The 24,875-nt window shown below is 33.4% G+C and overlaps 1 protein-coding gene across 1 annotated transcript in view; it reads right to left on the bottom strand.

Moving 5' to 3' along the window:
* Window positions 1–24,875, bottom strand: part of LOC115886759 (protein-tyrosine sulfotransferase) — a 250,353-nt gene that overhangs the window by 102,449 nt on the left and 123,029 nt on the right. Inside the window, exon 3 of the mRNA XM_030906043.1 lies at window positions 13,326–13,668. Within this exon, the coding sequence (XP_030761903.1) occupies window positions 13,326–13,603 (278 nt within the window). The 5' untranslated portion in view covers window positions 13,604–13,668. The remainder of the gene's footprint in view (window positions 1–13,325; window positions 13,669–24,875) is intronic.

Here is a 24,875-nt window from a genome sequence, read left to right as displayed (position 1 = left end):
AGAAAAATAAATAAAGCTATATTGTAATTTTTGTAATATAGTCTGTCCAACGACAAAATCCTTGACAGTGATAGATGCCTCTGTCATTTTAATTTCAAAGTTTATTTTATTATAGAAAGAAATAAATTGATACAATTACAAATTTAATTACAAACAAAATATTTTATTAATAATAACACTTACTGATTTTTATACCTTAAAAGTTGATTAACTAACAAATGTTTATAATTTTCTAAAACGCAGGCATAAAACATCCCCCTTTAGAACTTTTTCTTTAATGGCCATAAGCGGGAGTAAAAGACCAACCGCCCGAACAAACACTAGAGGCGCCGCCGGTCATCAAATGGTGTAAAAATTGCAAAAATTTAATCATCTAATTTTGACACAAGGGGTCGCGCTTAACTTTTTCAATTTTAATTCAATATTCATTGTTTTCAGACTATTTTATTTGACTTTATTGTATTTTGTGAATGTATTAGAATTTTTTAGAATTTAGAATGAGTGGGAGGGGGGTTAATCACTTCGACCTTACAGATCCATTGTGTCCCCCTTTCTTGAATCATAACTCATCATACAGTCCCAGGGCTTTGACAAAAGCCAGTATCTGGGACGGTTTTATAGAGGGTAGTTCTCCATCTCCAATATCAGTCGTACCAAAATTCATGGCACGAATGGTTGTCGTCTCGGCGCACTCAGTGATGAGGTGTACTGGTGTTTCACCATCTTCCCCACAGAATCTGCATTCGCCGTTTCTTCTTAGTTTCAATCTACTGAGGTGTTCATTGAGGAGACAGTGTCCTGTTAAAAACCCCTGACAATCCGAAGATTGTTCTTACTCAGACCTAGGAAGATCTGTGATTTTTATTGATCATAAGCCCTCAGAAACTTCTTCGAGTGTCCTAGACCATTGCAAGATTTCCATTCCAGGTTGCGGATGGAATCTTCCAAGTTCTTGAGTTCCTCCTTGAGTTGGTTACCACTTGGAAAGCAGAACGGTTCTGGTCCAGTTAGTGGAGTGTTCGCTCCTTTTCTACCTAGATTATTTGCTTTTTCATTGCCTTTTATCCCTTGGTGAGCAGGCACCCAGTGTAGGAGGACTTTGTTTTCTTTGCCTAATTTATTCAGCTTCTCTATGTATTCTTTGACCAATTTCGAATTGATTGAGACTGAGTTGATCGCCTTTAACGCTGCTTGACTATCAGATAAGATGGCTATTTCTTGTTTCCGATAGTTCCTATCTAAGATAAGTTGTACGCATCTCTCGATAGCGTAGATTTCTGCCTGTAGGATACTAGGGTAAGTGCCCATTGGTTCGGAGTAATTAGCTCTCGGCCCAAACACTCCGATCCCTGTTCCCGTATTGGTTTTGGAAGCATCAGTATACCAAGTTATGGTATGGTCTTTTAACTGCTGGGCAAGCGTTTCGCTCTTCCAATCCTTCTTATTGCTCAATACTACATTGACATGTTTGTCAAAGTTGTACGTTCTTGGCATATCGTCCACTGGGAGTTGCAGAAGTGGTATTTCCTTTTTGAGGGTGTTCCAAGCCCCTGATCTGACAATTCTCCCAGTACTAATTCCGTTAGTGACCATTCTAATCATTGTCGCATTGGCATATCTACCAATGACAATGTGCAGTGGTGTTAGATCTAGAATGACCTCCATTGCTGCTGTTGGACAGGTTCTCATGGCTCCTGTGATGCAAACACATGCTAGTCTCTGGACTTTGCATAGGTTTAGCCTTGCCGTCCGTTGCTCAGTTTTGTGTACCAGGCAACTGCTCCATAAGTAATCATGGGTCTTACTATCATGGTATACATCCAGCGCAAAATGTTAGGGGAGCAGCCCCATCTATTTCCGGCCAGTCTTCTGCATATCATGAGAGCCTTTATGGCTTTGCTGGTAGTGTTCTTAATATGCCTGTTCCACAGGAGTTTACTGTCCAGGGTTATTCCCAGGTATTTAACTTCCTGTGTTGGCAGTATTTCCTTTCCATCTAGTTGGATTCTTTTCAAGTTTTTCAGACTTCGCCTTCTGGTGAATGGCACTATCGCGGTTTTGTCTGAGTTGATACTCAGCCCGACAGTCCTACACCATCTCTCAGTGATACGGAGTCCTCTTTGGATAATATCACACAAGGTGCCTTCATGTTTCCCCCGAGCGATCATGACTATGTCATCTGCATACCCAATGCAGTGTATTCCCGCTAGAGTTAATTCATCTAGTAGTTCATCCACCACCAAGCTCCACAGCAAAGGGGAGGTTACTCCACCTTGTGGAGTTCCTTGCGTTGTTTTAACAGCTACAGTTTTGGTGCCCATCTGAGCCTCTGCTGTTCGTGTTGACAGCATTTCCCAAAACCAGCGAATAATAGTTCTGTTCACCCCTCTTGTTTCTAGAGATCGCCTGACCACCTTATGTGGTATATTGTCAAACGCCCCCGCAATATCCAAGAAGGCACAAATTGCTGTTTCTTTGCTATCCAGACTTGTCTGTATTAGCTCCGTTAATTGGTACAGAGCAGTTTCTGTGGATCTGCCCGTTCTATATGCATGCTGACTATCATGCAGTGGTTTAACCTTTAGATGATTTTCTCCAATATGGTTGTCAACTACTTTCTCCAGCGTTTTTAGTATGAACGATGTGAGACAAATAGGCCTAAATGACTTGGGATTTGTCCAGTCAGTTTTGCCTATTTTGGGTATGAAGATTACTTTTGCTCTTCTCCATGTGGTTGGTATATATCCCATCGCTAGACTGCTTCTTGTAATGCTTAGTAGATGGTGAGTAGCTATTTGCTGACCCTCCTTTAGAAGGGCAGGAAACATCCCATCCACTCCTGCTGCTTTATAGGGCTGAAAGGTGTCGATCGCCCATTTCAGCTTTTGTTCTGTTATTACTAGCTTGGCCACTTCCCAATCTTCCCTGCAAGGATTGTGAGGTTCAGTGGGAGCTACATAAGTATCAATCAATATATGTGAATGTATAAATGTTTTCTTAGTATAAAGTTGCATTATAGTAATTTAAACTATATTACATACATATTTAAGATTAAAATATGACATATATGTCAGTTGCCGTCTAAAATGTCATCTTGATAACAAAAAGTTAGTTATTATCCAAAGTAGTTAAAATTATGTTAAAATATTAAAATTCACAAGTTATAATTAGATATTTTATATTATTTCAATAACAAACACATAATATTACAGCGTAATGTTGATATGCAGGTCCAAAACAAAAAGTGCCGTTATATTTTTCAGTTTTCGTTATCAGCCGCGGAAGTTTCAGTGATTTTAGTGTTGTCGGATATTTTTATTTGTGAAATAGAAATATTGCGTTTGGATTGCAAAACTATAAGTGGAAGTTTTATTGCAATGTAAGTAAGCGTTTGTCCATTTTATATTTTACTTTTTTCATATCTACGACAAATATAGATATAGTGAAATTTTATAATTCGTTTTATTTAAAAAATGTTAGAAAACAAGCTTGTAATCCTGTAATTGACGTAATTGTTATGTAATATATTCCATTTAAATGTAATATATTACTTTACAATTAACAAAATTTAAATTTAAAAAATACCTATATTAAAAATATATACAGGCATTATTTGAAATTATTTGAGTGCGAACAAACACGAGAGGCGCTTTATTATTTACTTTCATTTCTTAACATGATAGACGAAGTTCTAAAGGGGGATGTTTTGTCAACGCAGGTTAGGTTATTCGGCATAATTTGACACAAATGTATAACCTATAATTTGGCAAGACTTTGACAAGCGTCAAAAATCTTCAGTCGAGTTCATACGGTTCAGCGTCCATGCATCGGTCATCGTTGCGTCACTCCAATAATATTGAAATATGATCTGTCATTTTTACTTATTTACTACAAATAAACCAAAAAAAACTGGTTAAAGATAACAAGAGACGAGGCAAGACGGATTTATAATATATAAACCCATCCATAGTTGACTTAAAAAAAATTTAGCGAAATATATTGGTATGCACATCATCTGTTTTTTTTCTGTCATCGTCTGTCGAAATATTACCTCAGAAAAAGAAACAGAGTATACAATAGATCGAATGACTACAAATTGTAATTTCTAGTCTTTTCTCTGTAGGTTTAATCCTTTTTCTAGGTTTGTTTTTTCTAAATCTCATTCTCTATCTATATAGCTATCGAGGTTTGTTCAATGTATTTAGGCACAAAGACGTCTAGTTGAGGCAAGACAATGAACCTAAAGTGCTCCCACAAAGATTTATCGCTATCGAAAACAGCTTTTGCGCGGCCTCGAAATGTTTTTAAACTAGATTTATATTTTCGCTTATTTATAGTGTCTGTGGTTTTATAATATCGACGCGAAACGCTAGTCGAGAGTGGTTTTTGGTATTTATCGAACGTCAAAATTTATTTATTAACGCCCCTGACCCAACCGGAAACGAATTTCTGCGCCAAAACCATCATAATTGGAAAATTCCAGCAGTACAGCTTTATTTATGTATATACCGGGCGAACAAATGAAATCGTACAAACCACAATTCCTATTTAAAATCAATTGAATATTAATCAGTTTCGGAAGTGGAACTAAGCCAAGGATTTTAAATTGTCAACCTAAATGGTTTCTACGGGGTTAAATTAAGTAAAGATGTGGTTTTCACATCACTGTGCTAATGTTTTATAAAACTAAAGATGTCTCCAAAAAAATCCTGTATGGGTATTTCGCCACTGCTGAAAATCTACAAAATAAAATAGTTATTTTTTGTAAACACTGCTGGCGTTAATCAAATGGAAACTACTTGTCAGCAGTTAAGTTTACAGATAAACAAATTTGCCTAACGCACAAAAAAATGCTTAGCGTTTCGGAAAGTTTATCTCTTTCCGGCGTCGGAAGCAAACAAAAATACAAAGAATAAAGAAAAAAACTATTTAAAATATTTAAAAATCAATTATTCGAGAACACTTGAGTTTTTTTAAACAGATACGTCTACAAAAACCGTTATCGTTCTGTTAAAATGACATTATATCAAGTTAAACTTCAAAATTAACAATTTTATTATTACCTGATAACAATTACTTAATGAAGTAAAACCAAAAAGCCTCAAACTTTCTGTATGATTATTTTTAATTTTTACGCATGTTATGTTTATTTATGTTATGTTCTTTAAAATCAAAGAAGCGATTGCCATAGATTACTAATATCTACAAATTCTTAAAATAGATTTTTTAATGCAATCTAATAAAAATAACATACAGGATTTTTTTTGAGAGATGAATCCGCCACATAGGTATAGACATTTTTTAAAACTATAGATGCTACACACAGATTTGTCATAGCCTCCTTAGTCCCTGAAATACAGGGCTAATTTGAAATTTTTGCATTTTTCTATTCTCCTGGTATCCCATGTATCTTATAATATATCGAAAAAGTGAAAACCGAGTCCCATAGAGTTTTTTACGTAGAATTCAGTGGCTAATTAGTTTTTCTCGATTTCTAGTCATTTTTGAAATACGACCCAAAGCGGGGGGTAAACCGCTGATAAATTTCTGTACAATAATTACTACGAATAATGCCAAAAATGCCAACTAATACCACGAATAATACCACTAATACTAAATAATGCCAACATCTGGTAGACCAAAATACACCAGCGGTTTACCCCTCGATCCAAAGTTAATTTATACCCTGAAACAAAATATATTAGGTTATTGATTATTTGTTGTTAAATTGCTGAACTACATGGGAATATTTTAGTGTAAATGTAGTAAACCTTATTAACATTCAATGCGTTCAAACATCCGTCTTGTAGATGTCGCCGCTTATACCCATTTTATGAAATAAATCTGGTATGCGGATAAAAAATATCTTCGATTTAAGTAAATTTATTTCTACATTTATTCTTAACTTTTGCAAATAACGGCGGCAGCCTGTGGTTTAAAATTTCACCATACATCTTATTAGTTATTATATTTTGTTATTATATATTATTATTATTAGTTATTAAATATTTAAGATCAGCACATCATTTATATAATTTTCTAGCCATTATAGCAAAGAGTTACAAAAGAGAGAGAGAAATACACGAGGAACTTAAACTATCGCCTTTTACTTCATCAAACCGACCCTCAAAATTTCCCCCTGTTACAACCCAAACTAAAATACCGGGTGCGTCTCAAAAGTGGTTCAACCTTATATTTTTTTATTTTTTCAGAAAAAAAACGAGATTTGGCATGTTAGTATATAACTAACATTTATATAACTATAAATGAGGATTGATTGACATATTTAATTGTTTTTGGTCACTTCCTGTTTTACCGGAAATGACTACAACTTTTGATTTTTAAATGGAAACCTCGCTATTTTTTTTTTTAATTTATTCAATAGAAAATGACACTCTGAAAAAAATTACATATCATATGTCAACTTTTGACATTTTCGCGTATATTTTATTTGAAATTGTAATATGCGGTTCATAACGACAATTTGACTCGAAATGCCAAGTGTGTGGTATCAAGTTGTTGGTAAAAAATGCTTTTTTTCAAGTATGCTAATGAGCCACCCTTGTTCCATTAAAAAAATTTAGATATGATTAAAAATACGATTTGGGGTATCATTTAACCGGCCTGGACAAGACACGAAAAACATTAAACAAACAAATCTACTTTTCCAAACACAGCCGTGGCACTTTAGATTGAAATTTAAAATACAATTTTTTAAGCGAAAATGCCAAAAGTTGACATATATGTCATTAAATTCAGATTGTTATTTTCTATCGAATAAAGTACAAATATACCGAGGGCGCCATTTACAAATCAAAAGTTACCGGTGAAACAGGAAGTGACCCAAAACAATTGAATACGTCAATCAATCCTAATTTATGTCGTATACCAATATACGACCTTAAGAAATCGGGAGAGAGCTTATAATTAAGTCGTGTAAGAATATCGCCAGGCTAACGCCACGTTATACAGGGTGGTCCGAACTGTATTCCGGAAACTTCAGCGGCATATTCTGCAGATAAAAATAAGTAAAAAAGTTCCTTTAAATGTATGTCCTAAAATGTTTAGTTTCGGAGATACAGGGTGTAGAAGTTTCATTTTTATTTCGATTTTTTCTAAATAATTTCTAAAGTAAAGCCAATATTTGGATGAAAATTGGTATCTGGGAGTTTTTTGACATAAGAAATTTTGATGTCAATATGGCTCCTACTCGTAGAGGGCGCCACCTACATATTTTTTAACTGGTTTGAAGAGTAATAACTTTTCGTCCGTACCTGTATAAAACTACTGAGTAAAAAAATATACATTTACGACGTTTTTTATGTGAAAAAGATCCCTTGGTAAAAATCGCTATGAGTAATGGTTTTCGAGATATTTGGAATTGAAATTATCAATACCTGTCATCATTGACATAAATTAGACATGTTGACTAAATAGTTATTAGACTGAAATCATAAATTTGAAATGTTTTTGTGCCAAAAGTTCAACCGAAACTGTTTTATTATCATTTTTTGCAGAAAAATTTATGATTAATTTAAAAAAATAAAAATTTCCCAAATTTATTATTTCAGTGAAATAACTATCTACTCAACCTGTTTATTTTTCGTCAATAATGACATGTACTGACTATTTCTATTCCAAATATCTTAAGAACGGTTGCTCGTAGCGATTTTTACAAAGAGATATTTTTACGTAAAAAGTCACAGAGATGTATATTTTTTCACTCGGTAGTTTTATACAGGTACGAACAAAAAGTTATTACGCCTCAAAACAGTTAAAACACATGTAGGTGGCGCCCTCCATTAGTAGGAGTTATATTGACATCAAAATCAAATTCCTCATGTCAAAAAACTCCCAGATACCAATTTTCATTCAAATATTGGCGTTACTTCAGAAATTATTTAGAAAAAATGGAAATAAAAATGAAATTTCTACACCCTGTATCTCCGAAAGTAAGCATTTTAGGACTTACATTTATACGAACTTTTTTACCTATTTTTATCTGCAGAATATGCTGCCGAAGTTTCCGGAATACAGTTCGGACCACCCTGTATACGTGACACTTGACAAGTAGGTGAAGATGCCGCGAGAATGGACATCCCTTTTAACGAAGTTTTCCGAAGCTATCCGAAAGAAAGGGAAACGGTCCTGCATTTCCTATGCCGCTGTCCGGCTTTGTATAGGAGCCGGAATCATTTTCTCAGAGGCTACAGTTTCGTGGATCTTAAAGATGTTAACGGGAAGAGCATAACGGAAGTCATCCGTTACCTTAATGCCACCGAATAGTTATAAACACTTAACAATCCATCTATCCCATATCTAGGGATAGGGTCTCAGAGTGGTATCAAAACGACAATTCTGCTAACTAGACTTCGACAAGCGGTCGCACTCGCTCCATCAACCAGCCATCCAACCATTCAGATTAGCCTTATAGCAGCAAAAAGAAGACATTAATTTAAAACACTTTATTTTTGTTGACTTACCAAGTAACTTGAACATAAAAAGAAATATTTGGAAAAGCGAAAAAGCAAAACAATGGCAGCCTTCCTTCCATTTTCGCTGAAAGATTCTTAAGATCCCGTCTTAATTCGAACAATGAACGATGTCGGTTTATTTTCGTTCGAAACGTCGTGGATCGATCCAGAAAATATTTATCCAGACAGTGCCGGCCGGGCGATGCTGCCCCGTTTTATATTCCACTCGAAGGCGTAGTAGAGCAGCCAGCAGCTACTCGATGGGCTTTAGAATTTGATTAGACCTGAAGAGGGGCGAGAAGATGCCGACTCGAAACTGGCACATAATTCGCATTATAATTTTTGTTTTATATTCAAATTAAATCGCGTGTTTACGGCGCCAGGGAAAGCGCTTGTAATGGGCTTTTCTTCTCGGCTTTCCGCAAAGCTTTCCATTGATGTCTTATACATTGAGTAAGGAAACGCCAGATATTTGCATTGGTTGTAGTGACTAAAATAACCGCTTTTCCAGTATTGTAATGAACTTAATTTATACAGGGTGTAAATAGATACAAAGGTTATCGAAAAATGCAAAAATTTCTACTAATTATAAAATAAAAAGTATAAAAGAAAGAAATAAGAAATAGATTTGAACTAAGAAGGCTAGGATAAATCTGTGTTTAGCATATTTAGTTTCATAATAAGTAGAACAATGAGGTGAAAACGGCATCTTTGTATCTCTACTCATAAACCAGAAACCCCATAAAACACACAAAAATGGGACACCCAATACATCTAGCAATCGCCAGTCGATATAAAAATAGATTCACACACAATAGTCTTAAAAATGAAAGGAAAAGACAATATTGTCTTCATATTTGTGAAGAAATACATGTCCATATTAATGTAATCATAGCGACAGAAATAAAAAATAGAAATAGTGTGCATGATGCCTTTACAAAAATATCTGAAGAAATGGGGATTGACATCAACGTTTAATTAGTATGTCATATTTCATAGTTTCGATATAAATGACATAATAAACTTTACTCTATTGTTGACTCGCCTTGTACATTCATACTTATATACCTTGTACATGATACTGAAATATTCGGATTTATTAAAAAAATTATATTATTAAAATTCAATTTTTATTTTTGACATGACAAAGAAGTGGAAAAAGGGTAGGATTTTTTTTAGTTCTCTAAAATTATTAACAAACGTTTAATAAATCCCAAAAAAATGTTTTTTTTTATTTTGCATGCAATACAAGGAAATTATTAGAGTTCAGTTGAACGTAGGGGCAGGGGGTGTGTTAGTGGAGGGAGGGACAAACAATAATTAAAATTAAAAAAACTGTTTTATACTTAATATTACAGTTGAGAGTTGAAACCTTTGGTGTTCCACAGCAAAAGAAAACACTAAATCACCACAATACACCAAAACACTTTTACTTTTACACTGGACGCGCGTTTCGCTAACCATGTTAGCATCATCAGCAGATGATTATAAACTCAATATCTATATAATAAGTTTATAATCATCTGCTGATGATGCTAACATGGTTAGCGAAACGCGCGTCCAGTGTAAAAGTAAAAGTGTTTTGGTGTATTGTGGTGATTTAGTGTTTTATTTTGTTATACTTAATATTTAATATAATTTTTTTTGGTTTTGTTTTTGTACACAATTTGTTGACAATAAAGCTGTCAGTTTTTACTTATTACCACAATTTTAAGGGATGCGTTAAAACTACCCCCCCCCCCAACAAAAAAGTGAATATAAGTTTTTTTTAGCAAATTATTCAAGCTTTAAAATGAGCTATTAAAACATAAAATCGGTTAAAAAATAACTAAATTTTCTGCTAAAAAATTTGTCCGCCATTTTGATGGCGTCATTAAAGGATGATCCGGACATGCCAGAGATTGTCTCCCGGCAATTTTTGAAGCCCTATTATGTGTAGAAGCTGTGTGCCAAATCTGGTGCTGAAATATTTTGGTGCTTTTTAAGGTCAACGCCACTGACTATTGCAGTTTTATAAAATAAAAATTATGCGCCTTTCCGATTTTTTAAAAATTTTAGAAGTTACTGGATATTATTTCCTAATAAACATGTAGCTGCTATACTAAACATATTTTGTGGTGTGTTGTTGCATAATCGACTAATTTTCCAGCATCGAATGGACGAAGGAACGAAGCGAAGGGACGAAGGAGCGAAGTGTGAGTATGGGGCTTTAAGAGCTTCTTAACTCACTGACGTAGATAAAACATTTTAAAATTCGTTATAACGAAAATATATAAAAAAAACATTATTTCTTACTTGAAATTGCTGTAGGTTGGAGTAATAGTAATAATAACTAATAGTAATAATATTTAATAATAAATTAGATAAAATATATAATTTATTAATTTTATTTTTATTTTAATTTTATTAATTGTGATTGTAGCGTTTATATAGTAACTTTTACTCTCAAAATTTCATGCGAATCACTAAAAGTACTTAATAAGAAATAAATAATAAGAAAATTATAATAAATAGAAAGATTATTAAGACTTAAACACCCTGTAGCTACGAAACAAAGCAGAATTGGACCTATGTTGGTATGAAAAATAAATCTTATTTTTACGTGAGGAATCTCCCCACGAGAGATGACACATGTTTTTGAAAGACCCTGTATATGATCATGGTTAATAACAATTTTTAATGAATAAGTGAAAACATAGCCTTATTCTTTTTAAATCTGGTTTGTATATCTTTGATACCTTTGTACACTTAAAGTTTGTCTATTTATATTATTTCTCCTATGTAACAAACATTCCCTGTTAGAAAGCCAAGTCGATATTGAAAAAAGGAGAATTTACGGGCTTTTTTAATTATAACTAGAGTACACTCCCTGACTGACCTAATAAATTATTGTAATTTCAGCCCTAGCGCGTTCGTTCCCTTTGAACCCGCCGACGAAAATGATTCATTTAAAAAAACGAATTAACGGTTGCGTGAAATTAATGGCAAACATAGATCCCATATTTGTCAGACCGTAAATTTTGTTAATGCCTCGTTTACAGGAAAGGGCGCAGCGTATTTTTCATTTTTATTACTTACGATTTATTTCTATTAATATACCTACACAAAAATAAACTTCGCATAACTTTAGGACAGATCATTTGTTTTATTGTATTCATAGATTCATTTTATATGTATTAAATTTTGTACACAGCGTGTATCAACCATATAAGTAATAAAAGTAAAGTTAGGTATTGTAATCGCAAAACATTTTCCGAAGCATATCATCAATCATATCGATATTGACATTAAAGTCTATAAACCTGACTAAATGAAATTTTGGAAAAAATGTTTAAAGTTGTTGTATAATTTAAGATACCGAGCAGCTCTTCGTTTTACTTTATAGAGCAAATGATTATAACAGATATTTTATTTAGATTAAAGCTGCAAAAATTAGTTTAAACCGAATTTTATTATCGCTATGTTGGTCACATTGCGCCGTGTTCAGCAATGTTGTCCTTTATTATTTGCCAATTATCCTAATGTCAGTCATTATTTTGTATGATATTGTATTGTTGTTGAATCTTTGTGAGCAGTTATCGTTTTTTTGCCTATTTTCGTAGTCTTTTTTTTTAAATCGCACTTTTAAACACAAACAGTTCTTTTAAGAACTAAATTTTCGAGTTTTTATATTGCATTTCTTGAAACTCTGCGTTGAAAATATGCCGAAGCATTCAAACAGTCGAAGCAAAGAGCTTGTAGCTTCCCTGATAAACTAATTTAGAGAGAACATAACAATAAAGCCCCTTTATTACTCTTGACTGCAGTCAGAGAAGTAAGTTTGATTGATAAGCACATTATACCACTTTCAAAGTTAATTCTGTAATTATTAGTTTATATCGTCACCCTCTTATTTGTTATTACCACTTATGGTGTTGTAAGATGTACATCAATAAATAAATAAATAAATAAATAAATAAATAACCCCATAATAACGCTTAGAATAATCTTCATAATGGACTAGTTTTTGCCAATATGTAATAAGTAAAATAATCTATAACATAAATAAATCAAGTAATTACTAAAATATTAGTTATTAAATAAAACGTAACACTCTTTAAAAAATGATATAATAAATACATTGTCAATTTTAAATTAAGATTCATCTCATAAATCAATCACAATCTGGCAGCGCCGTCGCCATCGCTTGTCACTCAAAGTTGATCAGTGTATCGGAAATTGTTTTGCGATTACCTCTTGTCTAGATGCCTAGAGAAGCTGAACAAATTAGGCAAAGAAAATAAACACTTCTTACTCGGGTGCCTGCCCACCAAGAGATAGAAGGTGTAATGAAACAGCAAACGATGTAGCTAGAAAAAGAGCGAACGCTCCACTAACTGGAATAGAAGCGTTCATCAAGTGGGAACCAACTTAAAGCAGAACTGAAAAACCTGGAAGACTCCATCCGTAGTCTGGAAGATTCCTGGAAGAAATTTCGCAGGAGTTACGACCGAGAAAAATCAAATATTTTCTTTGATTTAAGCTTCGGAAGAATCTTCGAATTGTTACGGAGTCTTTAACAGGACACTGTCTCCTCAATAAACATCTCAGTAGATTGAAGCTAAAAAATAACGACGAATGCAGATTCTGTGAAAAAAACATCAAAACTCCTCTTCACTGAGTGCGCCGAGACGACAACCATTCGTGCTATAAATTTTGGTACAACTGATATCGGAGATGGAAACTTACTTAATTTACATTGATAAAATAAAGCCAGTCAAATTAAAATTAATACAGTCCACAACTGTATTTCTGCACAATAGCTCTGTCTCTATCCGCCAGTGAACATAACTTATTGACATAAGCACCTACCTGACATCAGGATGCGCGTCCAGCATGGCCCTCATCAACGTTGTACCCGACCTGGGCACTCCCCCGATGAAGATGAGCGGCATCTCGCGTCCATACTCGTAAACCTTCTTATCAGGTCCGGTCACCGCCTTCAGTTCGGAGGCGACCATGCGCGCGCCGCTCTTCTCCGCATCCCCACTGCTGGCCAGGGCCTGGACCATGAAGTAGACCAGGGCCACGCAACAGAGGAGACCCAAGACTTTGCGGACTCCGCCTCTCAAGGGTCGAGGTAGTTGCATGATGGGGCCAGCGGTCACATCGTACGGGGTTCGGGTGGGGGAAATGTTGACGGGATGAAAATCATCTGAAACAATAGAAAAAATTAAGCTCTATTCACACTTGTCATAAATCGTTATTTTTAATTTTCGCTAGCATGTTTACAAACATTCGGCTCCGAACAAGGAGGCCATTCCAATCTTCGTAGTCCAGCCTCATCCAGGTACTCGTTAACTATTCGTACACGTAACTCGTTACCCCGCGTAACGTGGGGCCTGGCATTATCATGCATCAGTATAAACTGAATTTCATAAAAGGAACAAATGGAACGACAGCTTCTTGGATATCTTCAATATAACGGTTATCATTGGGAGCTCTATTTTCAACAAATTCAAGATTGTAAAAATATCAGTACTTTATTTAAATATTTTTTTTACACAGGGTGTTTTATTTGATTTATCCCGGTATAAATCCGCCTAACCGAAATATACAGGGTGGCGCACCTCATTCGCCTCGGTTGGTTATACGAAAACGGAAAGATGTAGAAACAAAATATTTTATGGGTACATGTGGGAAGGTAATGTGCATAATTTAAAATTATATAGAAATGTACAGGGTGTGTCAAAACTGAGATCCATACCAAAGTTATGTTTTTTCTTATGGAACACCCGGAATTTCATTTTTGGATTCCTGGACATAAAATAAGGCATTTATTATAAGGGTTTAATATGTTTAAAAGCTTTGGTTTTTGAGATATTTAAAGATATTTAATTATGCATGATATAATAAAAAAGTTTGTCAGCACCTCGTACATTACTTTTCCGAATTAATTCTTGTGCTGACTTTCAAGCCAGAGAAATAAACTTTAATAAAAAACTTGATTGCTTCCTTAAATGTATACAGGGGTATTAAAAATTGCTGGTCTATTTTAAATATTTATTTTACATAAAAACTTCGTTATTTCAAATACAACACCCTGTATTTTTTTAAATAAGCGCTATGGCAATTTTCTAGTGACACTGAGTAGCTATTTTCAAAATCGACATTAGTTTATGGACTTTATTTTAATTTATAACAGGTTATTTTTATTTAATTTATCTACAATAAGGTTAATAAGTAAGTTGTCAAGTATTTATTATCTTATCAAGAAAAATGAAGCAGTATCTGCCAAAGGAATGGATATGTTACTAAAGGTTTTATTTTGAGAGAACAATTGCTTGGGGGGCGGGGGGGTTAGCCTGAAGAGTTTATGCTCAAAGATGTCCAAATATGAATTTTCTTGACAAGCGTTCCTTTGAAAAACAACTTTTCCTATTTCGCAGAGCTGATAGTGTGGTATATGAAAAACCTATTAGGCAGCAACCTGTCGTTGGAAGTGAAGAAAATGAATTTGCCTTAATTGGTTCTTTTATAGAAAATCCAATATTTCTACAAGTCATCATAATATAAATCAAAAAGAACTACTTCTTTATTTTTCTTGATAAAATCATAAATACTTACTTATTAAACTATTGTAGGTAAATTAAATAAAAGTAAACTGTTATAAATTTAAATAAGGTCCATAAACTAATGTCGATTTTTAAAATTTCTACTAACTATCACTAGCAAATTGCCATGGCGACACCAGTCATCTTGATTGGCATTTTATTGAAAAATCGCTTTTTATTCAAAATCTGAGCTAGATAGGTATAGGAAACCCTAATACAGTTTGAAAGAGCATTTAAATCTACTTCGATTTCTTTTAAAAAACACAGGGTGTTGTATTTGAAATAACGAAGTTTTTAGTTAAAATAAATATTTAAAATAGACAAGCGATTTTTGATACCCCTGTATACATTTAAGGAAGCAATTTTTTTTAGTAAAGTTTATTTCCCTGGCTTCAAAGTCAGCACTAGAATTAACTCTGAAAAGTAATGTACAGGGTGTTGACAAACTTTTTTATTATAGCATGCATAATTAAATATCTGAAAAACCAAACCAAAACATTTAAACATATTAAACCCTTATAATAAATGCCTTATTTTATGCCGAAGAATCCAAAAATGAAATAAAATACTGGGTGTTTCATAAGAAAAAATATAACTTTGGTATATATCTTAGTTCTGACACATCCTGTACATTTGAAAATAATTTTAAATTATGCCCACATTGCCTTTCTACATATACCCATAAAAAATTATGTTTCTACATCTTTCCGTTTTCGTAAAATCAACCGAGACGAATGAGGTGCGCCACCCTGTATAAGCCATTAAATTAATAAAAAAATAATGCCAACAAATGTATCTACAAACTAATACCACAATCATAAAAATCGGATTACAAAGTCAAAAGTTATGGATCATCAAAATTTTAGGGTGGCGGGATTTTGTGCCGGGAGTTTAGTCTAACACAAGTGCTTTAAACATAATCCCGATTTTAGAGTTAAAATCGTGTTAAAAAAATTAAAACTGTTTTAAACCATAAAAACACCATGTTTTCTTTAAAAATAAAAAAAACATTTTATAAACTCCGGCTTAATGTAGTAAAAGTATACGAAAAGTACTCACCCTTTATATTTTTCGAAACATATTCTTTAAATTTCACCCCAACGTTTCAAACTGACCTGAAATTCAACTCTAAAACCCTTTTATAGAATATTATCCTATAGCGAGTCGTGAAATAGAATATTCGGAACGTGGAGTTGCGCGCTTATAAAATGCATTATTGCTCAGGCAGCGTCGGATACCGTCGAGAGAATACGTAAACACTGCACGCGGATGTTGTGTGGAGTGGTGGATCCCCCAAACCGATCCCCCAAGCGGTTCCTAGCGGAATTACAACGTTATCGGTGCGTTTTCGTTCCACACTTTGAACACGCGATGCGCTAGTTGAGCCGGCGAAAATTGGATCCTGGCACATTCAAATCCGATCTTTCATTGATAATTGGGCTAACTATGCTATAAAATACATTATAATACTTATTTTATTTGAAGCTATTGTAAATCTTCATTTATAACAAAATATACCCCATATCCAAATAGATTATGCATAATGTACGTTTTAATGGCCATTACTAGTCTTAAACTTATTTTAAATATTTGTTTTATCTGCTTGAACATGTTTAATGTGCTGTTTCTTCATTGGCAATTGAGGTAACTATGCTATAACTACAAAATAACACTACACAATAATACTTATTTTACCGAGCTGTTAGTTTTCTTTTATAACAAAATGTAATATCATATCCGAATATATTAGGCAGAATGTTTGGTTTTTAGATTTTTCATTGATAATTGATTTACTATAACCAAATTCATCTATAACTATATTATAATGCTTATTTTACTGAGTTTTTATTTATAACAAATTTAGTTCATGAAATAATTGATGATAGTATATTTCAGTGGCAGGCAGTAGCTCCAGCAGTACTGTCTCGACTGATGTGTGAAAGGTATTGGGTTCGATATCCAGCCAGTACGGTCGCTTTATTTAAGAGAGAAAAATAAAAAAATATTTAAGAGTTATTATCTTAGAAGTATACTGTGATATAAGAATTTTCTTTAATTCTAGGTGTCACACATAAGTAACTCCAAGTACAACCAGTTTGAGTAAGCTCTTGATGCTGTCCCACGACATGCTTGCCAATGTAAAGACTTCGCGAGCCTGCTTCGCTTATGCAGGATCTCTGACAACTCCGCCATGTTCTGAAGTTGTGACGTTCTAACATTGAACACTCGATGTCGTATGGTCAAGTGCTCACAATTATTCTGTGCTCTTGTATGGAATGGAATCCTGGACCCCAAAAGTGAATATAATGAGGAAGATCGAATCGAAATAGTATTGATTACTCAGCTGTTTAAACTTATTTTTTCAAATAAAAAAACGAAATTTGGTATGTTAGTATATGATATAAATTAAGATTGATTGGCGTATTCAATTGTTTTGGGTCACTTCCTGTTTCACCGGTAACTTTTGATTTGTAAATGGCGCCCTCGGTATATTTGTACATTATTCGATAGAAAATGACACTCTGAATAGAATGACATATCATATGTCATCTTTTGACATTTTCGCTTAAAACCAAATTGTATTTTAAATTTCAATCTAGAGTGCCATGTCTGTGTTACAAACACTAATTTTTAATCAAGGAGCCTTGAAAAATAGATTTTTCTAATGTTTCTAGTGTCTTGTTCTGGCCGGTTAAAAGATGCCCAAATCGTATTTTTAATTATATCTATCTCAATTTTTTCAAATGGAACAAGGGTGGCTCATTGGCATATTTGGAAAAAGCATTTTTTTACGAATAATTTGGCACCACACACTTGGTATTTCGAATCAAACGTTATGAATCACAAGTTGCAATTTCAAATAAACCATACTCAAAAACGTCAAAAGTTGACGTATGATATGTCATTCTATTCAGAGTGTAAAAATCAAAAGTTGTAGTGATTTCCGGTAAAACAGGAAGTTAACCAAAACAATCGAATACGTCAATCAATACTAATTTATGTCATATACTAACATACCAAATCTCAATTTTTTATCTGAAAAAATAAAAAAGTTATAGAGATGAGCCACTTTTCAGACGCACCCGGTATATGAAAATTGTATGTTATGTAGTTAGTGTTACATACACCTTGTGGTTCAAACCAAACAAAAAAAAATATGGTTTTATAATCACGCATTCACCGTTTCGACGTTATAATGCCCTAGAAACTTGTCATTATGTAAATATGCATAATATATTTGGATATGATCACCATTTTGTTGTAAATTAAAAATTGCTACTCGGCCAAATCCAGGAGATCAGAATAATCTAGTTGACAAAAGTGTCACTGTGACAAATGATTTTTGACAATATGCTTCATACATTTTAGGTTAATTATCTTTTGTGTTAATTTTTTATTGGTGCCCTCTAATGAGACAACCGAATCACTTTTATATAGAGATAAAGTGTATCCAATTAACTTATTTTTATTCAACACATTCGTAGTAGTCCTAGGACACACTGTACTTTATATATAGCCACGAGTTATGGCTTATTCGATGCTCGTATTCTGTCTATCCGAAAATCCCCGAAACTTCAGCGTCGGCTTCGTGGAAAGCCGGACTGACACTCCAACTTGTTGCTAACTCCCCACACCGTTACCCAGCAATTCTCCACTTTCTATTAAAGAACGGGCTACGGCGGCATACGCTAATTGTTTGCCCATTGTTTGGCGTCGGAAACTTTACTGTATATTATTTTACAAAAGCGTCGAGTACGTTTGAATGTTAAGACACGCAATTGGGCATTATCGCATTGCAGATTAAAGGAAATACTAGGACTAATCCGGAAACTTTGAAGTGAGGGGAATTAGATGTAAATTTACTCTGTAATTGTTACTGTTTATTGTAAATGAAATATTAGATGTAGCATACTAGTTTTAGTTCAATTTCGTGGATAAAGTCACATTACAATTTAACAGGAAACAGTATACTGTACTTTCAACTAGAAGTGAATCTTAAAGGAAACACTTAATAGGACCACCATCAAAACTCAACTTTTTGGTCGTCTTCAGTATCACCATATTCAGCTTTATTTTACCTTCAATTAGGAAGATACCATGATTGTTTTTTATATTTTGCATAGAGAGGTAGAAGTAAACAGTAGATAATTTAAGACACTATTGTTTTTCGAAGTATTCTTCACGAAGAGCGATGCATTTTTGATCCGTTGGAACTAATTCTGAAACCAGTTATTCTACTCGCTTATTGGTACCTTCAAATTTGCGCTTTTGAATGAGCTCATTGCATCTTCTGCGGACTGGAACCTTTGACCAGGCTGTTCATTCTTAATATTTGGAAAAATAATAAAGTCGTTAGGAGTTTGGTCGGGACTGTATGAAGGATGGTCCCACTTCGATGTTTAGTTGCTTTAAAAACTCGAACTAATTATTTTTCGAGCTGTGTGGGAACTTGCATTATCTTGGTGGAGGATCGAAGTTGAGAGTTGGTTCTTCGAACCTCAGCAATTACTTCTGTCGATCGATAACTTTCGTCGGTTTTGGTTCGTCTCGGAACATCCAAACAGCCGATTGACGTTTATTTTCGAGTTCATAAGAGAAAATCCATGATTTATCACCACTGACAATACTATATATATTTTTTGTTTCCTGTGTTAAACAGGTGTACAGTTTTTTAACACTAATTGACTCTAATTGCTTTCTGTTCTTCTGTCAACAGATGCGGTATCCAGCGAGAAACTATTTTTTTACAGATAATTCTCCAGGGAATTTTTTTTGTATTGAGATTTTTGAAATGCCCAATGATGCTTCAATTTCATGACATGTGACATATCAAATTTGTTGGATCAGCTTACGTTTTCCTGGGTGACTGCCGTTGTTGATGGGCCTGTTCTTGGATCTCGTCGCTAAGACTAATCTTTCTACGTTTAAGTTCTCCATACCAACAAGAAATTGTCGACTGATGTAGAAACCGTCTTCGAAAATTATAAAAAATTATTACGCGAAAATTTTCGCGGTTTAATTCCATTTTCCGACTGACTCGTCAACTTCAAAAAGTCAGTTTAGGCACAGCTTTAAACGAAGCGGTTTAAAACTGTGGCGTTAACAAATCGTTAATTTTGACATTTATAATATAAAATTTTGACAGTATATAATATAAAAGACAACACTCGCAGTAACCATCTTTTTTATTTTTGTTTTGCTTTTGCCTTATTAATTTCGAAACCATCTAATAATTTCAGAATCTCCAATTTCGCGCAGCTTCTCCACAATTACAGTTCCACTCACAGCGAAGATAATGGAAAGCCAAGTCAACCCAGCGCCATCTGTGAGCCGTCTAGCGAGACGCACACCGGGCTTTCTGCTGCTTTCGTCATATCTAATTAAATTGAATTAGAGGTAGACAATGACGGTGGCTGCGAGCAATGGAATTGGAGACGAGCCGTTCTCGGCGAGATAATGTTTAATTTGTTTGTCTTTGAGTAGACTATTTGTTCTCGTTGTAAGTTTGCAGCTGAATGAGTAATAAATTCAATTAAGGTGTGGTACAAGCTGGAATCGGGTTTTAAGTAATTTTAATTGAGTTAAGTACACCTAAAGTTAAGAATTTCTTTTGTCACTATTAAAGTACCGTTCTATGCTGATAACACAGCGACCTGTAAGGCCTATTGAGTTTGTTTAGTATGTCTTTAAACAGTTCCTTACACCTGTGCCCTACACCAGCTTGTACAGGTTCTTGATAGGATGGCAGCATAGTTTCTCCGATTCTAGCCTTACTTTCCTAAATAGAAAGTGTCTCTTACGATCCAGAGCCTCGCAGTGTCATCTTATGTGCTTTGCTGTTTCAGGATTCTTTCAGCAGATTCCTCAGCAATGACTTCCATGACACAGGTTGATCTTGTTCAGGAAGAATCAAAAGAACTGACCTGTGACGTGCTGTATGTGAGCTGCTTTTTTTAATTTTTTGATCCCTCAAGTTTTATTTGGTATTTATCATTTGTATATCCAGTATTGTTACAGTGAAAGTTGGAAATTAAGTGATTGTTAACATTCACTAGGAAATGCTAGCAATTACGCATTGGAAACATTTACGTGACAGTAACATTTACTAAAGGTGGCCAGTAAAAGTTACTCTATTGTACAGGGGTGTGGTGAGAAAGAATGTTGGTGGAAGTTAGAACAAATAAAACTTTTAAGAATATTGGATCACCTCAATATTCAAGCTGATCCACATATCTTAAAATTACAATTTACTTCTTTAGTATATTTATTAAAAATTATAGAAAATAACGACATCACCTTTTAAATATTAAAAGATAGAAACATAGTAAACATTTTAAAGCATACAAAACAATTAAAAAGACATTCATAAACATAATATTAGTTATAGGTACAATATTTTTCAAATTTGTTTTAAAATAAAGTTCTTCATCGTGCCCAACGTTCTTCATCGTCACCGTACAAAATAAAGTATGTCCGAATTTTCTTCAACGGGCGTTATTCGTATTTTTAAACCCGCTACTTCAAGCATATCACAATGTTTAATAAGTTCATAGTAACTATGTTCCTTAATATATTTTTCTCTTGCACGTTTAACTTTCGCTATGACATTATATTGCAAAAATAAAAAACAAGCACTATTATATTCTTGCGAGCGTCTAGTTTACTTTAATTTTTCACAAAAAATTTCGTCCATAGGGAAAATACAGTACAGCACTTTTTACAACGATAACAAAATAATTATACATAACCACAAAAAACAAAGCGACAGATGTCTGTCAACGTTGCCAGCGTTTAGCCTAATTTAATGTTATCCTTATATTGCCTATTATTCAGCTTATCCTTATTTATTCTTATATTTTACAACATGTGGCAAGCGCGCTAACTGAATCTTTCAAATTCGCTACTATCGTCCGAAAAATTATTCGCTAGTAAAAGTTCGTTTCAAAAATAACTGTTGAATTTTTACTGGCGTAGTCTTAGCAAATCAGTGAATGTGAGCTTTTACTAGTAATTGTTAACAATCACTGATTTTAAACTTTTAGTGTAACATATTTTAAATTAAAACTTCAACAGTTTTGTACTAAATATGATGAGTGACGAAGAGATACCGTATCTGTGTATGCCACTGAAGATGATTTAGAACTTTTGTGAAATGAAGCAAAGATAATTTCATAATTTACGTCCAATAAAATCCAAAATTCGTCCTAACCTAACCTCAAAACTTTGGAAAATGAATTAAAAATAATTACTTTCCCATACTTCAGTTTGTATTCACTACACATTTAACAAAACTAAAAAATAAGATAAGAAATCTGTTCCATTTTTGTTGAACATTCCTGTGAATGATGATGGTGTGTTAATAAGCATGCAACGCTATTTCTAACAGTGGCAATTATTTATTAAGGTGAAAAAATCCTTACCTAATGGGTTTATTCTCGACACTAACTCCTTATTCATGAAAGGAAAATGTGAAATGACGTGTAACACGCGAAAGTCAAATAAATAATTTATAAAAAATGTGAGGTTAGGTATTATAGCTTGACGGATTTGAATAGCGTATGTCGGCGAGGTAAGAAAGCTTTTCTATATTTTATTCGTTTCTTTGTTGGTTCGTTGCAAGGTTTATATAGGATTTAAAGAAGAACATTTTCGTATAGCTAGGGAGCTTATAGGAAAATTTGAAATAGAGTAGGTATCACTGAAGATAGAATTTTTATTTTAAATAAAGTTGTAAAAAAACATATAAGTTATGTGTCGGATTTTCAAAGAAAGATATATGTATATTCAAAAATAGAACGCTTGAGAAATTACAGATAGATGTATTTCAATTTTAAAGTTATACAGGGTGGTCCAAACTGTATTCCGGAAACTTCAGCAACATATTCTGCAGTTAAAAGTAAGTAAAAAAGTTCGTACAAATGTATGTCCTAAAATGCTTAGTTTCGGAGATACAGGGTGTAGACATTTTATTCTTATTTCGATTTTTTCCAAATAATTTATGAAGTAACGTCAATACTTGAATGAAAATTGGTGTCTGGGAGTTTTTTGACATGAGAAATTTGATTTTGATGTCAATATGACTCCTACTTGTAGAGGGCGCCACCTACATATATTTTAACTGGTTTGAGGAGTAATAACATTTCGTCCGTACCTATATAAAACTACTGAGTAAAAAATATACATTTACGACTTTTTTACATAAAAAAAGGTCTCTTTAAGATTAATTTAAAAAAATAAAAATTTCTCAAATTTATTATTTCAGTCAAATAACTGTAGCTACTCAACGTGTTTATTTTGTGGCAATAATGACATGTATTGACTATCAATTTCCATTCTAGATATCTTGAGAACGGTTGCTCGTAGCAATTTTTACCAAGAGACATTTTTTAGGTCAAAAGTCACGGAAATGTATATTTTTTTATTCGGTACTTTTATACAGGTACGGACGAGAGAGAGAGAGAAAAGTTATTACTCTTCAAAACAGTTAAAACACATGTAGGTAGCGCCCTCTACAAATAGGAGTCATATTGACATTAAAGTAAAATTTCTGTCAGACACCAATTTTCATCAAAATATTGACGTTAATTCAGAAATTATTTGAAAAAAATCGAAATAAAAATGAAACTTCTACACCCTGTAGCTCCAAAACTAAGCATTTTAGAACATATATTTATACGAACTTTTTTACTTATTTTTAACTGCAGAATATGCTGCTGAAGTTTCCGGAATACAGTTCGTACCATCCTGTATAACATTTACGAGGTATAGCTTGTCCAAAAGGATTTTGTACTCATTGACAGTCATTTTAATTTCAATGTAGTTTATTTTATTTTACAAAGAAATAAGTCGATACAGTGACAAATGATTACTTCAAAATATTAGATATGAAAAAAAAACAGCTATCTTTAATGAGGTTTAATACTTTAAACCCCCTCTAAGATTTTAATTAATAATGAAACTAAAAGTAATATAAAATACACTCAAACTAATTGCAACTAAAAATTTTATGAACTAACTGAAACCTTAAAAAGAGTCACGAAATCTACTAAAAGTATAAGATAAAAAACTAATTATTCAGCTCTTTCAAATCTTTCATTCGAAATCCGACAGATGTCTTCACTTTCCGGTTTTTTTCGGACCTGTTGTGCGGTCTACGTCATAAATTATTCCCAAAGCCGCAAAGTCTTTCTTAAAATTCAGTCGACAGCGCCCTCTTTATATTTCGAAAAGAGTCTGTTATAATCCCTCAGTCCAGAGGTGGCGAATTACCAAAAAATATCCCTAATTTTATCGGTATACCTAATGGGGGGTGCACTCACAAGTTCAAGGGGATTTTAAGATTTACTCAAGTGCGACACAATAACACAAGGGGACAAACCTAGTAGTAAAAAAATAATCGTTAGTAAAACTCAAGTGCGTCAAGGTGCAGAATACATGCAGAAAAGTGTGAATATATTAATATAATTATAATATTAATGAAATTAAAAGGCTATAACATTTAGCCTAATAATTTAATAATATTGTAATGTCAATCTTTAAATTTCAATAAATTAAATATGCATATTTAAACTAAAATTTCGTAATTATAATAATTAATGCGGTTGTCAACTCTACGATTGTTAATAAAACAATTTTAATTGTGAATGTACGAAAATTTGTTGCCAATATAATTTATTTAGTATTTAGCTATCATTATCAGGTCGGCACGTTTGAATATTTAAATGAATTTATTTCGAATTTAAATTTAACAAAACTACATTAATACATGTATTTTCTTGATTTTTTTAGTAATTTGAAGCTGATGCGA

This window comes from Sitophilus oryzae, unplaced genomic scaffold, assembly GCF_002938485.1.
Source record: "Sitophilus oryzae breed Bouriz unplaced genomic scaffold, Soryzae_2.0 scaffold_496_pilon_pilon, whole genome shotgun sequence".
In the NCBI taxonomy this organism is placed as follows: Eukaryota; Metazoa; Arthropoda; class Insecta; order Coleoptera; family Curculionidae; genus Sitophilus; species Sitophilus oryzae.
Note: the sequence above shows the minus strand (reverse complement) of the source record. Positions and strands in the feature narration are given on the sequence as shown.